The sequence below is a fragment of the Malaclemys terrapin genome, chromosome 1 (assembly GCF_027887155.1).
Source record: "Malaclemys terrapin pileata isolate rMalTer1 chromosome 1, rMalTer1.hap1, whole genome shotgun sequence".
Classification (NCBI taxonomy): Eukaryota; Metazoa; Chordata; order Testudines; family Emydidae; genus Malaclemys; species Malaclemys terrapin.
The window spans coordinates 218,522,378-218,537,987 of NC_071505.1; the positions used below are offsets into that span (position 1 = coordinate 218,522,378).

Here is a 15,610-nt window from a genome sequence, read left to right on the forward strand (position 1 = left end):
GCTGGGGAAAGAACTGGTGAGACCCTGCTGACGAGAGCAGCTCTAGAGGAAAGCAGTGTCTCCTGCTCCTCTGGTGGCTCTTCAGAAGTAGCCTCCACATTGCCTTGAATGCCTATTCAGCTCTCTTTGTGCTCCTCTCCCCAGACTGTGTGTTTGCTGCCTGCCCCGTAACCTGCTGTGGTTGGATACCCTTGCTAGGCTCCTTTTGCAGGAGAAATGTCTGGCATTTTTGGTCTCCAAAATCAGTGCACTTTGGCTGGAATTCTGATGGTCAGTTCCTTGTTCTTGCCCCAATGAGTCCTGCAGGAATGTACCTCAGCAGAGCCCCAGCCACTGTCTCCTACTGGGAAGTGGAAGCAGGGACCTGGAAACAATGAACACATTCTAATAAGCTATTAAAATAATTTTTTACTATAACCCCTTGTGGATGGGGGAGGGAACTATTACAGTAGCTATTTCTATAAGAATTTTTAAGTGTTGTAGTATAAAATATTGGGATAAATAAAGCGGAGTCCATAGTTTCTGCAATTCCTTGGCCTCCTGCCCCAGAATATGGCTGCACAATATCTAAAGTTTCATTTTTAAAAGATTAATTTTCTAGTCCTTATGGTTCAAAGAAACCCTTCCAGATGCCTAGCTCTGAGAGATGTGAACTGCTCCCATTCACTTCAATGTGTCTTAATGCCCAAACTTAATAATGGCCATGTAAACTTCAGCATCTTTCATTATTTCTCTGAACATGTTAGCAAAGCATCCCAATCCAGATAACAAAGCTCTTATGCATTGTTGTTAGAGGTAGTCCGGGGAAATGGAGCTGAGAGGTCAAGGGCTTCTGCCTCCATCCCCTTCCAAAATTGTCACCTACTAATCTGTTCGAAAGAGAAGGTGAAAGAGAAAGGCAGAGAGTAATGATGGTCTGATGGTTAGGGTGCTGCTCGCCTCAGATTTGAAAGACTGGGTTCAATTCTGTGCTCTGCTACACACATCCAAGGTGACTTTGGGAAAGTCACTTAGGCGATGGCTACACTACAGCCACCCCCCTGAGTGGCATAACTTATGCCAACTTAAGCGTCAGTGTGGACAGTGCTCTCCTGCTGACCTAGTGAGTTCTCTTACCGACATAGCTACTGCCACTCGCAGGGACTGGGGTAAGTAAGCTGCCGGGAGAGCTCTCCCCCATTGGCTTAGAGCAGCTACACTAGAGAGCTTACGGTGGTGTGTGTGCATCAGTGCAGCTGCGAAACTGCAAGCTCTCTCATGTAGCCACAGCCTTAGTCTTTCTGTGCCTGCAAAATGGAGATAATAGCACTCCCCTGCTTCATAGGGTTGTTCTGAAGATATACGTACATTAGTGATTGGAGGTATTCAAATACTACAGAGATGGGGGCTATATAAAGTACCGAAAATAGATTGGTGCATCCCCTCCCCAGTTCCACAATTCTCATTTGCCTCCTGAGTGCCAAAAATCCCTTGCGCCACTGCCAAAGTCTCCCCTGATTTTTGAAAGTATTTGTTGTCAATATAAAATTCTGCAACACGTTGAAAATATGGCAGAAGTGTAAAATGAAAAATAAATTTTAAACTGAGATTTGTATTGAAATTAATATTAGAGTAAATAACACAGGGAGCACTCTTCTGATTCTGTGATTGCTCATATTTAATTCAGTAAAAACCTCCTTGTTTTGATTTCACTTGGAGCTACTGCAGAAATGTCACAGCACCAGAAAATTCAGCACTACTTTGACAGTGAAATCAGGAGAGTCAACTACAGAATTTAGGTCCTCAAAGTGTGTTTGGGACCCTGATTTTAACACTGTTGTCCCCAAGTATCAATACACCAACTTTCTGATACACTTTCCCACTGCATAGTCCTTGCAGATTGCCTTTCTTTTCAGCAGCTGGAGACAGAGATGTGGAGGAGATTAGAGCATCAATGGTAGTAGATTTGCTCGAAGCCTCATCAGTTGTGATTGTTTTCACATTCCTATGCCAGAGCTGTGGTGCAGTAGAGTTAAGAAATCATTTTCTTCTCTTACCACCGCATCGGTGAAGTCTACACCTGTGGAACTGTTCAGTGGGGGGTTTCATTGTGAAGGACTTTTTTTTACTGCGAAGAAGGAAAATTTGTTATAACCAGAGCACATAGGGGGAGACAGTGTCAGGGCAGTAGGTGTTAAGTGCCTTCTCATCCTTTGTGGACTTTCTCGCTAAGATGAATTTCTCACAGAGCCGAGTCTGTCCACTTATGGGGTGGACTGTTGTGCTTCTTGGTTGGTAAAAGCCCCAGTGCACCAAAGCACTTCAAAACATGCCTAAATGTGATCATGTGAGTAGCCCCTTTGAAGTCAGTTCAGGGTGGTACTGAGCTCGGTACTGAGCTCACACTTGGCAGGAATTGTTAATAATTTAACACTGGGCAGGATGGCAGCTGCCCTTTTTAAACAGGCAGTAGTTAGGCTTTGGGTCCAGAAGCAGGTTCTGAATGATTGATTGCCTGGTATCAGAGCAGATGATGATGGAGGCAGCTCCAGTCACATCTGGAGTCCATAAATTTTCTCGATTCTTATCAGTTGGTTTTTTTCTCAGTATTGATACCTTTGATTCATGATCTATTTATAGTAAGTATGCCAGGAAGGTATCCATTTTGATTTTATACATCTGTCAGCCCCAGTCTGTACCAGAGGAGCATTGCTGGAATTTGATATGGGGACATGGGGGTGGAGACTGGAATAGTTCAGCTTTTCTTTTTTTTTTAATGAAAGATTCCGTAAGGTGTCTTCAATAATTTTTCCTCCTCTCCAAGGGCTCTCGACTGCATGGTGCTCAATCTTGTCACCCTGCCTCTTCATCAAAGAATATGCTGCTTCTCTGCCCTCTCATTGCTCAGTTGAGATACACATGGATTGAGTGAGCTGATAATTTTGCTTTCAGTACAGAATTACGAGGGCGGGAAGTGGCCTTCGTTTAGTAGACATTGTAAATCTTAGTTTCATTTACTAAGATGCCCTGGTAGGTGAAAGACAGTATCAGAACTAGGAGACCATGTTTTAGTTTATGCTCTGGTCTGGACTTTTGCTTCCTGGCATGCAGGAGGTTTCTCCTGCAGTTTTATAGTAGCTTAGAGTGCCAAACTTGTTGACCAATTACAAGTGAAGTTGCTGGGTGGTCGGCTAGCATAATATAACAGCAGAGGGAAATAGGAAGAACATTGAGAAGAAAGTCTGAGGGAAAATCCCAAATCCCTTGCTACCAAAGTTCTGATCAACTGAGCCACTCTGGAAAGTGTGATGGACCCCTCTCTCAAGAGGCTCCTTATGAAATGACGGACAAGCCAGGTTAGGAAACTTGCCCTGGTTGCTTAGAGGTTTGGACTTTTGGGGGTTGTTTGTTTGTTTGTTTTTTTAACTTGCTGAGGCCAGCTTAATCCTGACCAGTGTAATTTATTTTATTCTGTGTGTCTGCAGTAACAGTTTCTTGGATCACTGCTAGTTAACTGAAAGGTCAGTGCATAGTTCCTCAATGTTTCTTTAAAAAAAAAAAGTTAACATGACCGCTACAAAATGTTATCCAAAAACACTTGAAAAAGAGAGTTTTTGCTGAAGCAAAGAGTAACCATTTCCCCGTTGTTTATTATTTTATTTGCATTCATATAACATACAATAAAACTAGCTGCAGTTGGGAAATATAGCTCAACAATTTAATATGCTATTGTGAGAATTAAATTTTTAGAAAGTAATGCAGGCAAAATACTGTTTTGGATTATACTCACAATTCACATTTCAGTACTATTCAGTTGTCTGTGGTGTTCTGTACAGGTATGAAACATTTATTTCATAGCATACCTACTTAATCTCTATTCACAACTCTACTCAGAACATAGATGGTGATCTTTGACAATGGCAAAACAGATTTAAAAATAAAACACCTTTGGATTTGGGCATTCTGAATTTCTTGAGGAGGCTGATACAAGTTGTTTTTGTAATGGAGCGTATAATAAAGTACATTCTCTCTCCTGTTGTGTGTAAAGTTGTGTGGGCATATATGTAGGTATAGTTTATATATAGATTTAAGTAATCTCTCTGTTTACCGTAGCACTGGTGTCTTTGTCTGTTGTCAGCATTGTTGCCATCAGCGACAGATTGGAATTGTTTTTGGGGGAGGGGAAGGAGTGCACAATCAGCTGGTCTGAATCTAATCGTATTGCTGTAGACTTGATCCTTACTAGAAGCAGCTGCCAGAGCCTGATCCTGCGCTAATTTCAAAGTAATGGCCAGTAGCCCATTGCCTTTGTAATTCTGTCACGTGACTGAAGCGTACAGACTCTGGCTATCCCTTCCAATAGCGTGTGTGTCTTACTGGGTGAATAGTACAGCATAATGTGACCTGGTTCTGGTCACTTAACATTGTAAAATGTGCTATGCCTCAGTGACTGTGGATGCTTTAGTCCATTATGTATGCAGTGTGGACTGGTCCATGTGTGGCAGAGAGATATGATCATGGATTCTGTCAGAGCTGTCTGTAATTTCTAGACCAGACTTTCACTCAAAGTACTGCCAGCCAAGATGATTTCCATATGTAGTAATGCTTGTTTGAGTTCATGTGATAGTTGGGAGTAATGAGATTCTTTAAGAAGGGTTAACTCTGGAAGGTAATAGGGGGAAACATAAACCAGCTGACCGGCAGTTTAGTTGCGGATCCTGGACAGCAGAAATGAAAAGTGTTGCTAGTGTGAATGTTTGATAACAATCTAAACAATAAATCTTGAGTCATTTGTGATCTTGGATCCTTGGGCAGGTATGTGAAATCAGAACTGAGTCCTTACTTGCTAATGGTATTTGTAAAAAGAGAAAATCATTTTTTTAATCTCCTCTTACTCTGCACTTCAACAAGTCATTTAATCCAAAGATTTCAAAATAATTTGTAACCATTAATCATTCCAAAATTCCCTGTGAAGTAGGAAAACATTCTACTAATTTTATAGATCAATAGACGGAGGCACAGAGCGGATAAGTAACTTGCCAACATTATAACTACTCTGGAAATGGAACCCAAGAGTTCTGACTTCAGTTCCTTGTTTCTAACTATTATATATTTAAATTTTTAAATTTACATTCACTCAGTGTCTTGGTAGCGATTTCATCTTATTTCTACAATTGTCAGTTTCCCTCTCCTAAAGCTCTAGAAAAGCTGAGAAAGTGTCTGTTATAACAAAAGGAAATGAGCTGAATTGAATACATTTGATTCGGGAAATCTGTTTTGTGTCTGCTGGAACAGATTGCCTATTACAACCATGTCCGTTCTGAGGAGTGCACTCTTTGGACTCTTTCCTACTTGTTTCTCCAGTGAGATTTCAGATGACAGCAAGACTGACAATGAAATACATCTGCTCCTATTTCTTGTGTTGAAATCCACAGTGAAACTGTTTTTTCTTAAGAGTTGTGTTGTTCATAGATTTAAGTCGAGCTCATGGTAAAATGTTGGATATTTATTCTGATGGCTAGTAGGGATGAAGGTGACTTAGAACTATTCTGCATGAAGGTGCCTGGATTTATAATCTTTTTGTTAGTTCCAGTTTGTGGTTGGCTGCCATGGCAGTGACTGAGCGCTTGCCTACATGGGGAATTATTCCGAGAATAAAGTAATTTTTATTCCAGAACAGTGTCCACACATGGGAGTTATACCAGCAGAGCTATAGCATCATAGTTACTCTGCTATAGCTATGCCAGTCAATTTCCCTGTGTAGACAAGTCCTAATCCTTCTGTTTGAGGAGTGATGTGATCTCCTTCGGAGATCATGTTTCAGTGGCGGAAGGGTTCATTAAGTTTTCAGTTGTAGCCCTAATATTGTCATTCTGCAAGCAGAAGCCAGTTTGAATTTAATTAGGGCTACCATACGTCCGGATTTCCCCAGACATGTCCGGCTTTTCGTTCTTTAAATAGCCATCCGGGGGGGATTTCTAAAAATCTAAAAATGTCCGGGATTTCCCCCCGGTCGGCTATTTATAGAGCGAAAAGCGGGGGCCAAGCACCGCTCAGCAGCCAAAACCCTTTCCCAGCTCCCCCCATCCCCTGCAGCCTTAGCACGCCGCCCAGCCCCGCAGCTGTCCACTCCTCCTCCCCTCCCCTGAACGCTCCGCCCCCCTGCTCCTCCCCTCCCCTGCTTCCCACAAATCAGATGTTCGCAGGAAGTCTGAAAACAAGCAGGGGCAGGTGGGCAGCAGCAGGTAAGCTGGGGTGGGGGGGACGCGAGGAGGAGGGCTCCGGGGAGACGCGGCGCAGCCCAGTCCGGCCCTGGCCAAGCGGCTCTAGCCCCGGCCGGCCCCAGCGTCTCCGGCCTGGCTCGGCTTGGGCACCGGCCCCGATTCCGGCCAAGTGCGCCGGCCCGGCCCTGGCCCCAGCGGATCCAGTCCTGGCCCCAGGGGCACCGGCCCCGGTTCAGGCCGAGCACCCCCGGCTCCGACCCCAGCGGCTCCGGCCCGGCTCGGGACCCGGGGCGGCCGAGCGTGCCGGCCTGGCCCCAGCCGAGCACCTCCAGCCCGGCCCCAAGCCCCGTGACCCCGGCCGGAGCGCAGCCCGATTCCTGGGCTCTTGCTAAAGCCGGCCCTGGTCAGGGGACAGGGAGGGGGGGTTGGATGGGGGGAGTTCTGGGGGGGCTGTCAGTGGGGCAGGGATGTGGAGAGGGGTCGAGGCAGGCAGGTAGCAGAGAGGGTTGGATGGGTCAGGTTCTGGGGGTCCTGTCAGGGGGCGGGGAGCAGTTGGATAGGGCATGGAAGTCCCAGGGGTCTGTCTGGGGGCGGGGGTGTGAATATGGGGTGGGGGTGTGGATAAGGGTCGGGGCAGTCAGGGGACAGGTAGGGTCATAGGGGGGCAATTAGGGTGGGGGGTTCTCAGGAGGGGGCAGTCAGGGGACAAGAAGTAGGGAAGCTTAGATAGGGGGTGGGGTCCCAGGAGGGAGCAGTCAGGGGACAAGGAGCGGTGGGGGTTGGGGGTTCTGAGGGGGGCAGTCAGGGGGTGGGAAGTGGGAGGGAGTGGATGGGGGCGGGGTGGGGCTAGAGCAGGGCTCCCCCCCCACCCCCCCAGTGTCCTCTTTTTTGATTGTGGAAATATGGTAACCCTAAATTTAATGGCAATTTTAAGCATGGATGCTGCCTACCTAAGGTAATTCACAGCTAGAACTAGCTTGCTCACGCTGCATCATATTTTCTCATTTAGTACATGTGTGCAGGACTTTTCGTTGTTTTGTGCTCACCTGTGTCAAAGAAACCATATCCCGTAAATAAGACTGTATTTTTGCATAATCCCAATTTGTTTGAATTTGGGTTTACCCAAAAATTGGTTGCATCACCCAGGCTCCCACTGACTGATGTGCCATTCTGCAAAGCTCTGCATTGTTGCAGGAGCAGAGCTAGAGGGCTTCAGCCTTGTGTGGAACTCCTAAGCTCCTTGGGATTTCTAAAGAGCTAAAGCTAAATACCTTGGAGATCCCAGTTACAGAACCCTCAGTTTTTAAAGTTTGTTTTGTGGTTTTTATACAAATGTATTTATTAATTGTACCCAAAGGTTTAGCTGGTGTTAGTGATTAATATTTTTTATGATAAAATAGCCTGTTTCTGCCAGCTCAGGAAAGTTCACATGGAACATTGCTGTAGTTTTACAGCTCCCTAGCAAAACCTGTGGAAGAATCAGCCTCTCAAACTGAGGAGCAGCATATGGGTAGAAGATTAGCACACCAGAGGACTGCTTCTAACACAGCCTTCAGAGACAGAACTAGGAACTAAAAACCTCAGTGGAAAAGGTGAATGCCTAAATTCTTCAGATAGATTTGTGACATGCGGCTCATGTCCAGGTTATATTTAGAAGTGGATCGGGAAGCTCAGAAATGAGACTATTATTTATCTTTGTAATAAACAGACAAATACACTGAACAGGAATACTGGTCAGACATCACAAAAGAAAAACACTGAGGAAAGTGAAATGTTTTTGTAAAGAAATAAAAAAAATAAATTAATGGAGATATCCCATCTCCTAGACCTGGAAGGGACCTTGAAAGGTCATGGAGTCCAGCCCCCTGCCTTCACTAGCAGGACCAAGTACTGATTTTGCCCCAGATCCCTAAATGGCCCCCTCAAGGATTGAACTCACAACCCTGGGTTTAGCAGGCCAATGCTCAAACCACTGAGCTATCCGTCCTCTAATCTGTTATCTAAGATGGAAACTGGAAGACAGTAAAGGAAGAGCCGTTTGCCACTTCTGAAGAGCAGGACCGTGGTCTGTTGCCAGAATATCATTTGAATGGGCCACAACCCAGAAACATGGCAGAGTGCAAAACATTTCCACCCAAAGAGTTATGGAGAAGTCTTTATAAGAAGAGTTGTCATTTTGCATAGGCTCAGTAGATACAAGTCTCTGCTTACAGATCTTTCTCCAAATAAAAATGTATATTTTTTTTAAAAAGAGGAAAAAGTGTAAACTTCTGTGATTAGTCTTCAGGGTTCTTAGAAGATATTACAAATAATGAGGGGCAAAATGGATCAAAATTACAGAAAGTATTTGTTCTTTTAAAATGAGAATAAATAGAGTCATCTGGGCTACTAAGGGCCTCTGGGGAAAATTGCTTAAGTCTTGAGGAGGGCCAGCACATGGAGGGTTGTTGTGTCCACATGGAGCCACAGTTGCAGGCTGGGGGAGGGCTTAATCCTTATTGAACTAACAGCAGCTTATTCTGATCCTGTCAGTGACAGTCAGTAGAATTGCAGTTGTCTTTATTTGTGCAGATTTTGTCTCATCTAATGCATTACCAAATTAAAGATGATTATTTATAGCGGGCAGTGTAGGCAAAAAGGGATTGCTTTGGCACCTGATTACCAGGGTGACTTATCATTATAGGGGTTTTTTATTATTATTTTTCCACTCTGTGTTCCTAATCAAAATCAAGCTTTAGTGGAACATTAATGAAGGCCTGAAAACCTTGGCAGTGTCCCAATACAGATGAAAGTGAGTTAAATAAGTGTATTTGGGACTCTGGAAGTTGGAAAGGAATCTCCTCTTCACTATGTCTGGAAAATGGTCTGACAGGTTTGTTTGTTTTTTTTCCAAATGAGGATCATCTCACAGCAGAAATGTATTCAGTAGTGATATATTGATTCTAGAGATGGGTTTTAAGACAAAAGTAACTTTAGGGGTGGGGGAGGGGGAATTCCAGGAAACTGCAATTATAAAAATGTCAGCAGTGTTTATTCTTTATAGCGTAACCAGATGACACCACAGGTGGTTGCCTGCCTGGCTTATAACGTTTGCAAAATATTGTTCCACAATTGTATTAGAAAGTAAAATCTTGCCAGTAATTGAATGCTTTAAAAGGAAGCTTTGATATATTTATTTTAGTCTATGGGGAGTGGAAAGAGGGTCCACTCAGAATTATGTAAATAATTTTTTCAAAGGTATTCCTTGCTCCAGTTCCTTTGCCATGAGGCTCTGATTTGAGAGTGCAAGGGGATTCTAGTACTCTAGGTTGAGGATAACTTTCCTAGTGAGTCCTGCTAGTTTATGTATAGATTAACTTTGGTGTTTGCTTCAGATGAGCGCTGGATTCTTTGCTTTGACCTATATACATTATAACAGTTGGAAGTTTATAACATTTTCTTAAATTCAGTACATTGCTAGTTATTTATTTTCAAATCTTTTGATCCAAGGATAATTGCACATTTCTTGCACAGGTTCTTTTTATTTTTGTGCCTGTAAAAAGAGCCAGATGGATACTCATTGAGACCAAAGTCTGCCATTTTTCCACAGAGCAAGTGCAGTCTGAGCAATGCAAGTCAAACTTCCCCACTCTGCTGGAGAGACTACTGCTATAGATGCTTCAGTTTATATATCCATTCCTTCCTTGGCCTTTTTCCCAAGATTTCCAACAACTGTAGTAATTAGTGCCCATTATGATGGTAGCTTTTGTGACCACAAATAACTGGTTTCAGACCACAAACACACTTCACATAAGCCCCAAAACACCTCTGCTAGTAATACCTTTTAGCACTAGTGGCTTGGGCTGAAGTTGAACAAGTGTCGTAGAAGTGAAAAGCTGTGTGTCCCTTTGCATGCCCTCTGAGTCCGACCTCCTTCTGCAGAGTATTAAACAGCATTAGCTCTGGGCTTTAAATATCTGAGACTATATGATGTAGTGATTTTGGGAATCTCTTCACCAGAGCTATGGGATGATAAATAGGTTGGTAAACCTAGGTTCAAAAATCAAGGGAAATACATTTATAAATACAAAATAAAACATATACTGTAGCAGTGCACTGATTTATTTTGGGATTAGGATCAAAGATTATTCCTTATAGCAGGGGTCGGCAACCTTCGACACGCAGCCCATCAGGGTAATCTGCTGGTGGCTGCAAGACATTTTGTTTATGTTGACCGTCCGGAGGCATGACCCCCCGCAGCTCCCAGTGGCCGCTGTTAGCCATTCCCGGCCAATGGAAGTTGCTGGAAGCGGCGTGATCTGCAGCCTGTGGACAGTCAGTGTAAACAAAAACAACCAGGAGTCCGTGGCACCTTAAAGACTAACAGATTTATTTAGGCAGAAGCTTTCTGAAGAAGTGAGGTTTTTTACCCACGAAAGCTTTTGCCCAAATAAATCTGCCACCGGACTCCTTGTTGTTTTTGTGGATACAGACTAACACGGCTACCTCCTGATACTTGACACAACATAAACAAAATGTCTTGCTGCCCGCTATCCTGATGGGCTGCGTGCCGAAGGTTGCTGACCCCTGCCTTATACGTTTCCATATGGACCCTCATCTATGTGTTTCCTCAGGGGTATTGGCAGAAGAATGTTCTTCCCTTTGGAGACATGCCTTTTAAAACAAAATAATAGTAAGGGGAGCATCTAGATAGAACGGGTGTGTGCTCATAGTCCCGCAAACTCCCCCTCTACTTCTGCCACAGAAATATGGACAAATAAAGTAACCTTTAAAATGGCAAGGCAAAGCTTTCTGTCTCTCCAGCAAAGAAACAGACGCCAGAGTTGAAGTTTCATATTATACTGTTTAAAATATCTATTTTCTGTGTATGAGGAATGATGTGTTTAGTGAGGCTGACAGACTGTCAGTTGGCTGCTCTACACACTACTTTCCAGCATAAAAATAAACTGCAGATGTTCCAAGACAGATATATCAAGATACTTTAACTTTGGTTTGGGGTTTGCAGATGTTCTGTTTCATTAGAAATAAATCTCAGGGTTAGTGTTGATAAAAATGCATTCTCTATAACTCCACAGACTGAGTCTTGTGTGTGTTTAATACATTTTGACCTGTAAGCACTTTTGTTGTTTTAAATACACCTCTACCCCGCTATAACACGACCCGATATAACACGGGTTCGCATATAGCGCAGTAGCAGCGGGGCTCCGGCAGCGCTTTAAAGGGTCCAGGGCTCCGGCTGCTACAGGGAGCCCTGGGCCCTTTAAATCACCACCGGAGCCCTGCTACCCCTACCCCGGGGCTGCGGCAGCGGGGCTCCCCGCAGCAGCCGGAGCCCCAGGCTCTTTAAATCACCACTGGAGCCCTGCCGCCCCTACCCCGATATAATGGCGTTTCACCTATAACGCGGTAAGGATTTTTGGCTCCCCACGACCGCGTTATATCGGGGTAGAGGTGTACCAGAACAAAAACACATTTCTTGTCTTTTCTTCCCATAATAAGTAAACCAAAATAAGTTATTAACTAGGACCCCTGTTGTGGAAGATGTTGAGTACTCATCTCTCATCATAGGTGTTGGAACTAGTGATGCTGGGGGTACTGCAGCACCCCTGGCTTGAAGTGGTTTCCATTATATACAGGGTTTACAGTTTGGTTCAATGGCTCTCGGCACCCCCACTATACAAATTGTTCCAGCGCCCCTGTCTGCTGCTGTTTGCAATGGTTGTTGGAAATGTTCAGCACCTAGCAGAGTATATCTTCTAGGAGTTGTCCCACAATGTTGGACCTGTTGTTTTAACAACTTAATTAATCTTCTTGCCGGAGTGATGGTTTTTCAATTAGCCTATAGTTGACTGCATGGAGCTGAGCTGGGGATGGGGAATCATCCAGATATTACTTCCAGATGAGTTTTAATTTATTTCCAAGGACAAATAGAACTGTTTTACCTGTCTGAATTACTGTAACTTTACTTTAATACTTTGATATGCTGCTGGGTTTTTAAAACAGAAAATAATGAGAATATTGTCTGTGTGTGCTTGTAAAACTCAAGTAAAGAATGAACTTGGTGCAAGAGTGTAAACATGGCACTGACAGCTGTATTTCCCGCAATACATTTGATGGCTGGCACTTGCATGACATACTGGCTTGTTCCTTCTTTTCATGTAGAAAATGTAACTGGATACAATTGGCTATGATTCAACTAAAGTTACGCTGTTTTGTGTATCATCTCATCATAGCTGCAAAGTAATTACTTCCAGAGTTGGGTCTTCCACCTTGACGGGACGGTGAATGTGTAAGGGAGAGATGAGACAAAGCCGATTCAGTTTTGTTTTTTATAAATGCAAGATTCTCAACAACTTCAAGATTCAAGTCAGACTACTTTGTTCTCTTTTTAATTTTTAGTTATGCGATTCGGTGGTGTTCTTACATCACGCAGCATGTATTGTAACGTGAAATTTGCTTTGGGAATATAACAATAAGCCACACTTTGAGTGACTGTGTGCTTCAGGTCTAACCATGGGCCCCGCATGCATTTGACTCTGTATTCGCTTACAAAATAACAAACTGATGAGATTTCAGCAGAGCTAAAGCATGACTGGGTGGTACCCTAATCAAATATTAAGTCTCCTGAGGTTCTTTTTTGCCTAGGGAAGCAGCAGCAGCTTGAAGCCGAGCACCAGGATATGTATGTCGAAGCTGATCACGACCTGCACCTAACAACACGACGTTCGGTACAACCCCCTGCAGAAAGACCCGGGGAGAGACGTATGGCTGAAATGAAGAAACTCTATGGTGTGGGTGCGGCCAAAATCCAAGCCATGGAGACTGCCATGCAACTTGCCTTTGATAGGAACTGTGATAAAAAGCAGCCCAAGTACTGGCCTGTTATCCCCCTGAAACTGTGAGCTGTATCATCTTCTGTACTAGCAGTCCAGCGCTGCAGCTGTGGGTGCCCAATCAGGCTACATAACTCAATGAATGAATCGGGGTCGTCACTTGTTCTCCTTTCCCCTCCTGCCAAACACACTCCCCCTCTTCTTTTTAATCTGTCTACCAGAGTTTTCAGAACCTATAGCATCTCCACAGGGAAGTGCTAAATTATTGATTTGTACTGTAGTGAAATTTTACTTCTTTTAAAATATATATTTCACTAATTTAATGTTGGTCTGCCTGGACCATGCGTGCAGGAAATGCAGTAGCATTTGTTTGCACTTAGTGAGCTGGGAAGACTGTTCAGCAACACAAAAATCTCTACAAATGATCCACTTATTTATTATTTTTAATGTAGTAGCCTTGAGATCCATTTTAACACAGTACAGCTTGAAGTGTTGTGAATTCTGAACCCTCATCCTTGATTTGGGGATCCTGCAGTCAATTGGCCAAGGTACAAAATACTAAATTACTGTAGCTTAGCCATTTGAATGCTCTTTGAAAGCTTTATAATAAGGCAGGAATTTTTTATTCCAATCTGAAACTTGGCAGGCAGAATTTCAATCCAGAAGCAAACTTATATGAAAACATTAAAAAAGAAATTTTGGCCATTTTTATTATACAACTGTTTGGCATGGTAGCAAAAATGTCTAATTGATTTGATACATAAAAAAAAAAAATTAAACCAACAGAGAGGATTAGGTTCCAGTTCTGTCACCGTTCACTCACACTGAGTAGTGTCTTACTCAACTAATAATTCCATTGATTTGTGAACTCACTGAGTAAGCAATACTCACTATGAATAAAGGAGGCAGAATTGAGCCCTTAATGTTGAAACGTGAGTACTCTGGATATGTAATCATGAAAATCCTTCTGAAAAGCAGCTATGTGTCACTATTGTATACTTAGTTTTCACCAAAACAAGTTTTCACCCAGTCAAAGTAATACAGACTTCAGACATTTTTCTGTAGAAAGAGTTGTGTAAAGAAAATGATGATTAAATGGCCTCTCTGTGTAATATGCAGTATTTCCATGCTACATTATAAGTGGTTCCAAAGAAACGTGTTAGTGACTTAACTGTCATAAACATGGGTGACCCGTTTTTGCGGTATTGAAGGCTGAGGCTGAAGTTCCAACCGTTTAATTTGCTCTAGCTATGTCCTGTACTTGCCTATACGGTCTAGCTGTTATAGCATGTGTGGCATATAATAAACCACATTAATCTCTCTGCCCTTTGCTATATACTGGTAGACTAGAGCAAATTTCAGATTTAACTTTGAATGTCCTTGTTCTTATCACTTGGTGTTACAGCATCAAAAGTACTTCTTTTTTTATTCTAACTGAACATAACATGAAGCGGTAAGATTGAACTCCTTAAAATTAAAAGCTTCCAGACCCCAGGACTCATTACTGATGTAATTGAACTAACAAGCTTGTACACAGGGAAAAAAATAAGTTGGGGTTGTGAAATGTAATCCTGCCTTTGGTGTACTTTAATTTTGTCATGGTATGTATGTTAGCGATCGACTACGAAATGTCAGGAATAGTGTTTTTGTTAGGATCTCTCTTGGTTGACAGAATAAACTTTTATCTTCTCATAAAAACTCTGTGATAAAAATTATTTGTTTTTACATCCTGCCCCAGCTATATAACGCTTTATTCAATGCCCAGGGGTGATAAACCTTCTCTTGGTCTCTCTGTTTGTTAGGGAAGGCTGCACCTTGCCCTGGTGCAGCTTTAACTTAGTTATGTTGTGAAAAGCGCATATGGGTGCAGATGAGGGTTTCACCGGAACCGTTGGCCCACTCACGGCCTATCTGGTAAGGTGCAAAGTGAGTGAGGAAGGCTGCTGTGCTCTTTGAGGGAAGGGCATCTTCCCTTCCAGATCATGTACAGATCTCTCTCTTCCCATATGAATGGGGGACTCTGCTGCCCTGGCAACATCAGCGGCTATTTTGGGGCTGGGGTGGAAGGTACACCCCCTCACACTTCTCTGCTCCTGAAGAGCTTGCCAGGGAATACACTCTTGGGATGTATATCTTTTTGTGGAGCCCCCTCTGTTAAAGGGATCTTCTGTACAGTAGAAGTAGTCCCAGGGGAAATAGATCTGAAATGCCTGGGAGTGAGAGGGTAGGCTGCCCGGGGACAGTTAAAGTGAAGTTACAGTGGATCTGTGGAGTTTAAAGGCAGGTTTCATGACCTGTTCCAAGGGGGACCAATCCTACCTTCTTCTCTGTTCCCCCCCATCTCCAGATGAAATAATGTGGGGAAATTGGGGAGAAGATTTCATCACCCTTAATTTCTCTCTCAGGTTTTTATGGGAGGGGTTGATCTGACTCCTCATTGGTTTTGCAGGAGGGAGCTCCACACATGATGCCCTGCAGGAGTGATGCATCTCGGGTTTAAATAAAAAAAAATAAAATAAAATAATGGAGATATCCCATCTCCTAGAACTGGAAGGGACCTTGAAAGGTCATCGA

General features: G+C 43.3%; 1 protein-coding gene across 1 annotated transcript in view; it reads left to right on the top strand.

Annotated features, from left to right (window-relative positions):
* The window catches only part of GEMIN8 (gem nuclear organelle associated protein 8), a 42,429-nt gene extending 27,695 nt beyond the window's left edge, over window positions 1-14,734 (top strand). Inside the window, exon 4 of the mRNA XM_054007454.1 lies at window positions 12,849-14,734. Coding sequence (XP_053863429.1) covers window positions 12,849-13,105 — 257 coding nt within the window. The 3' untranslated portion in view covers window positions 13,106-14,734. The remainder of the gene's footprint in view (window positions 1-12,848) is intronic.
* Window positions 14,735-15,610: the final 876 nt, after the last annotated feature.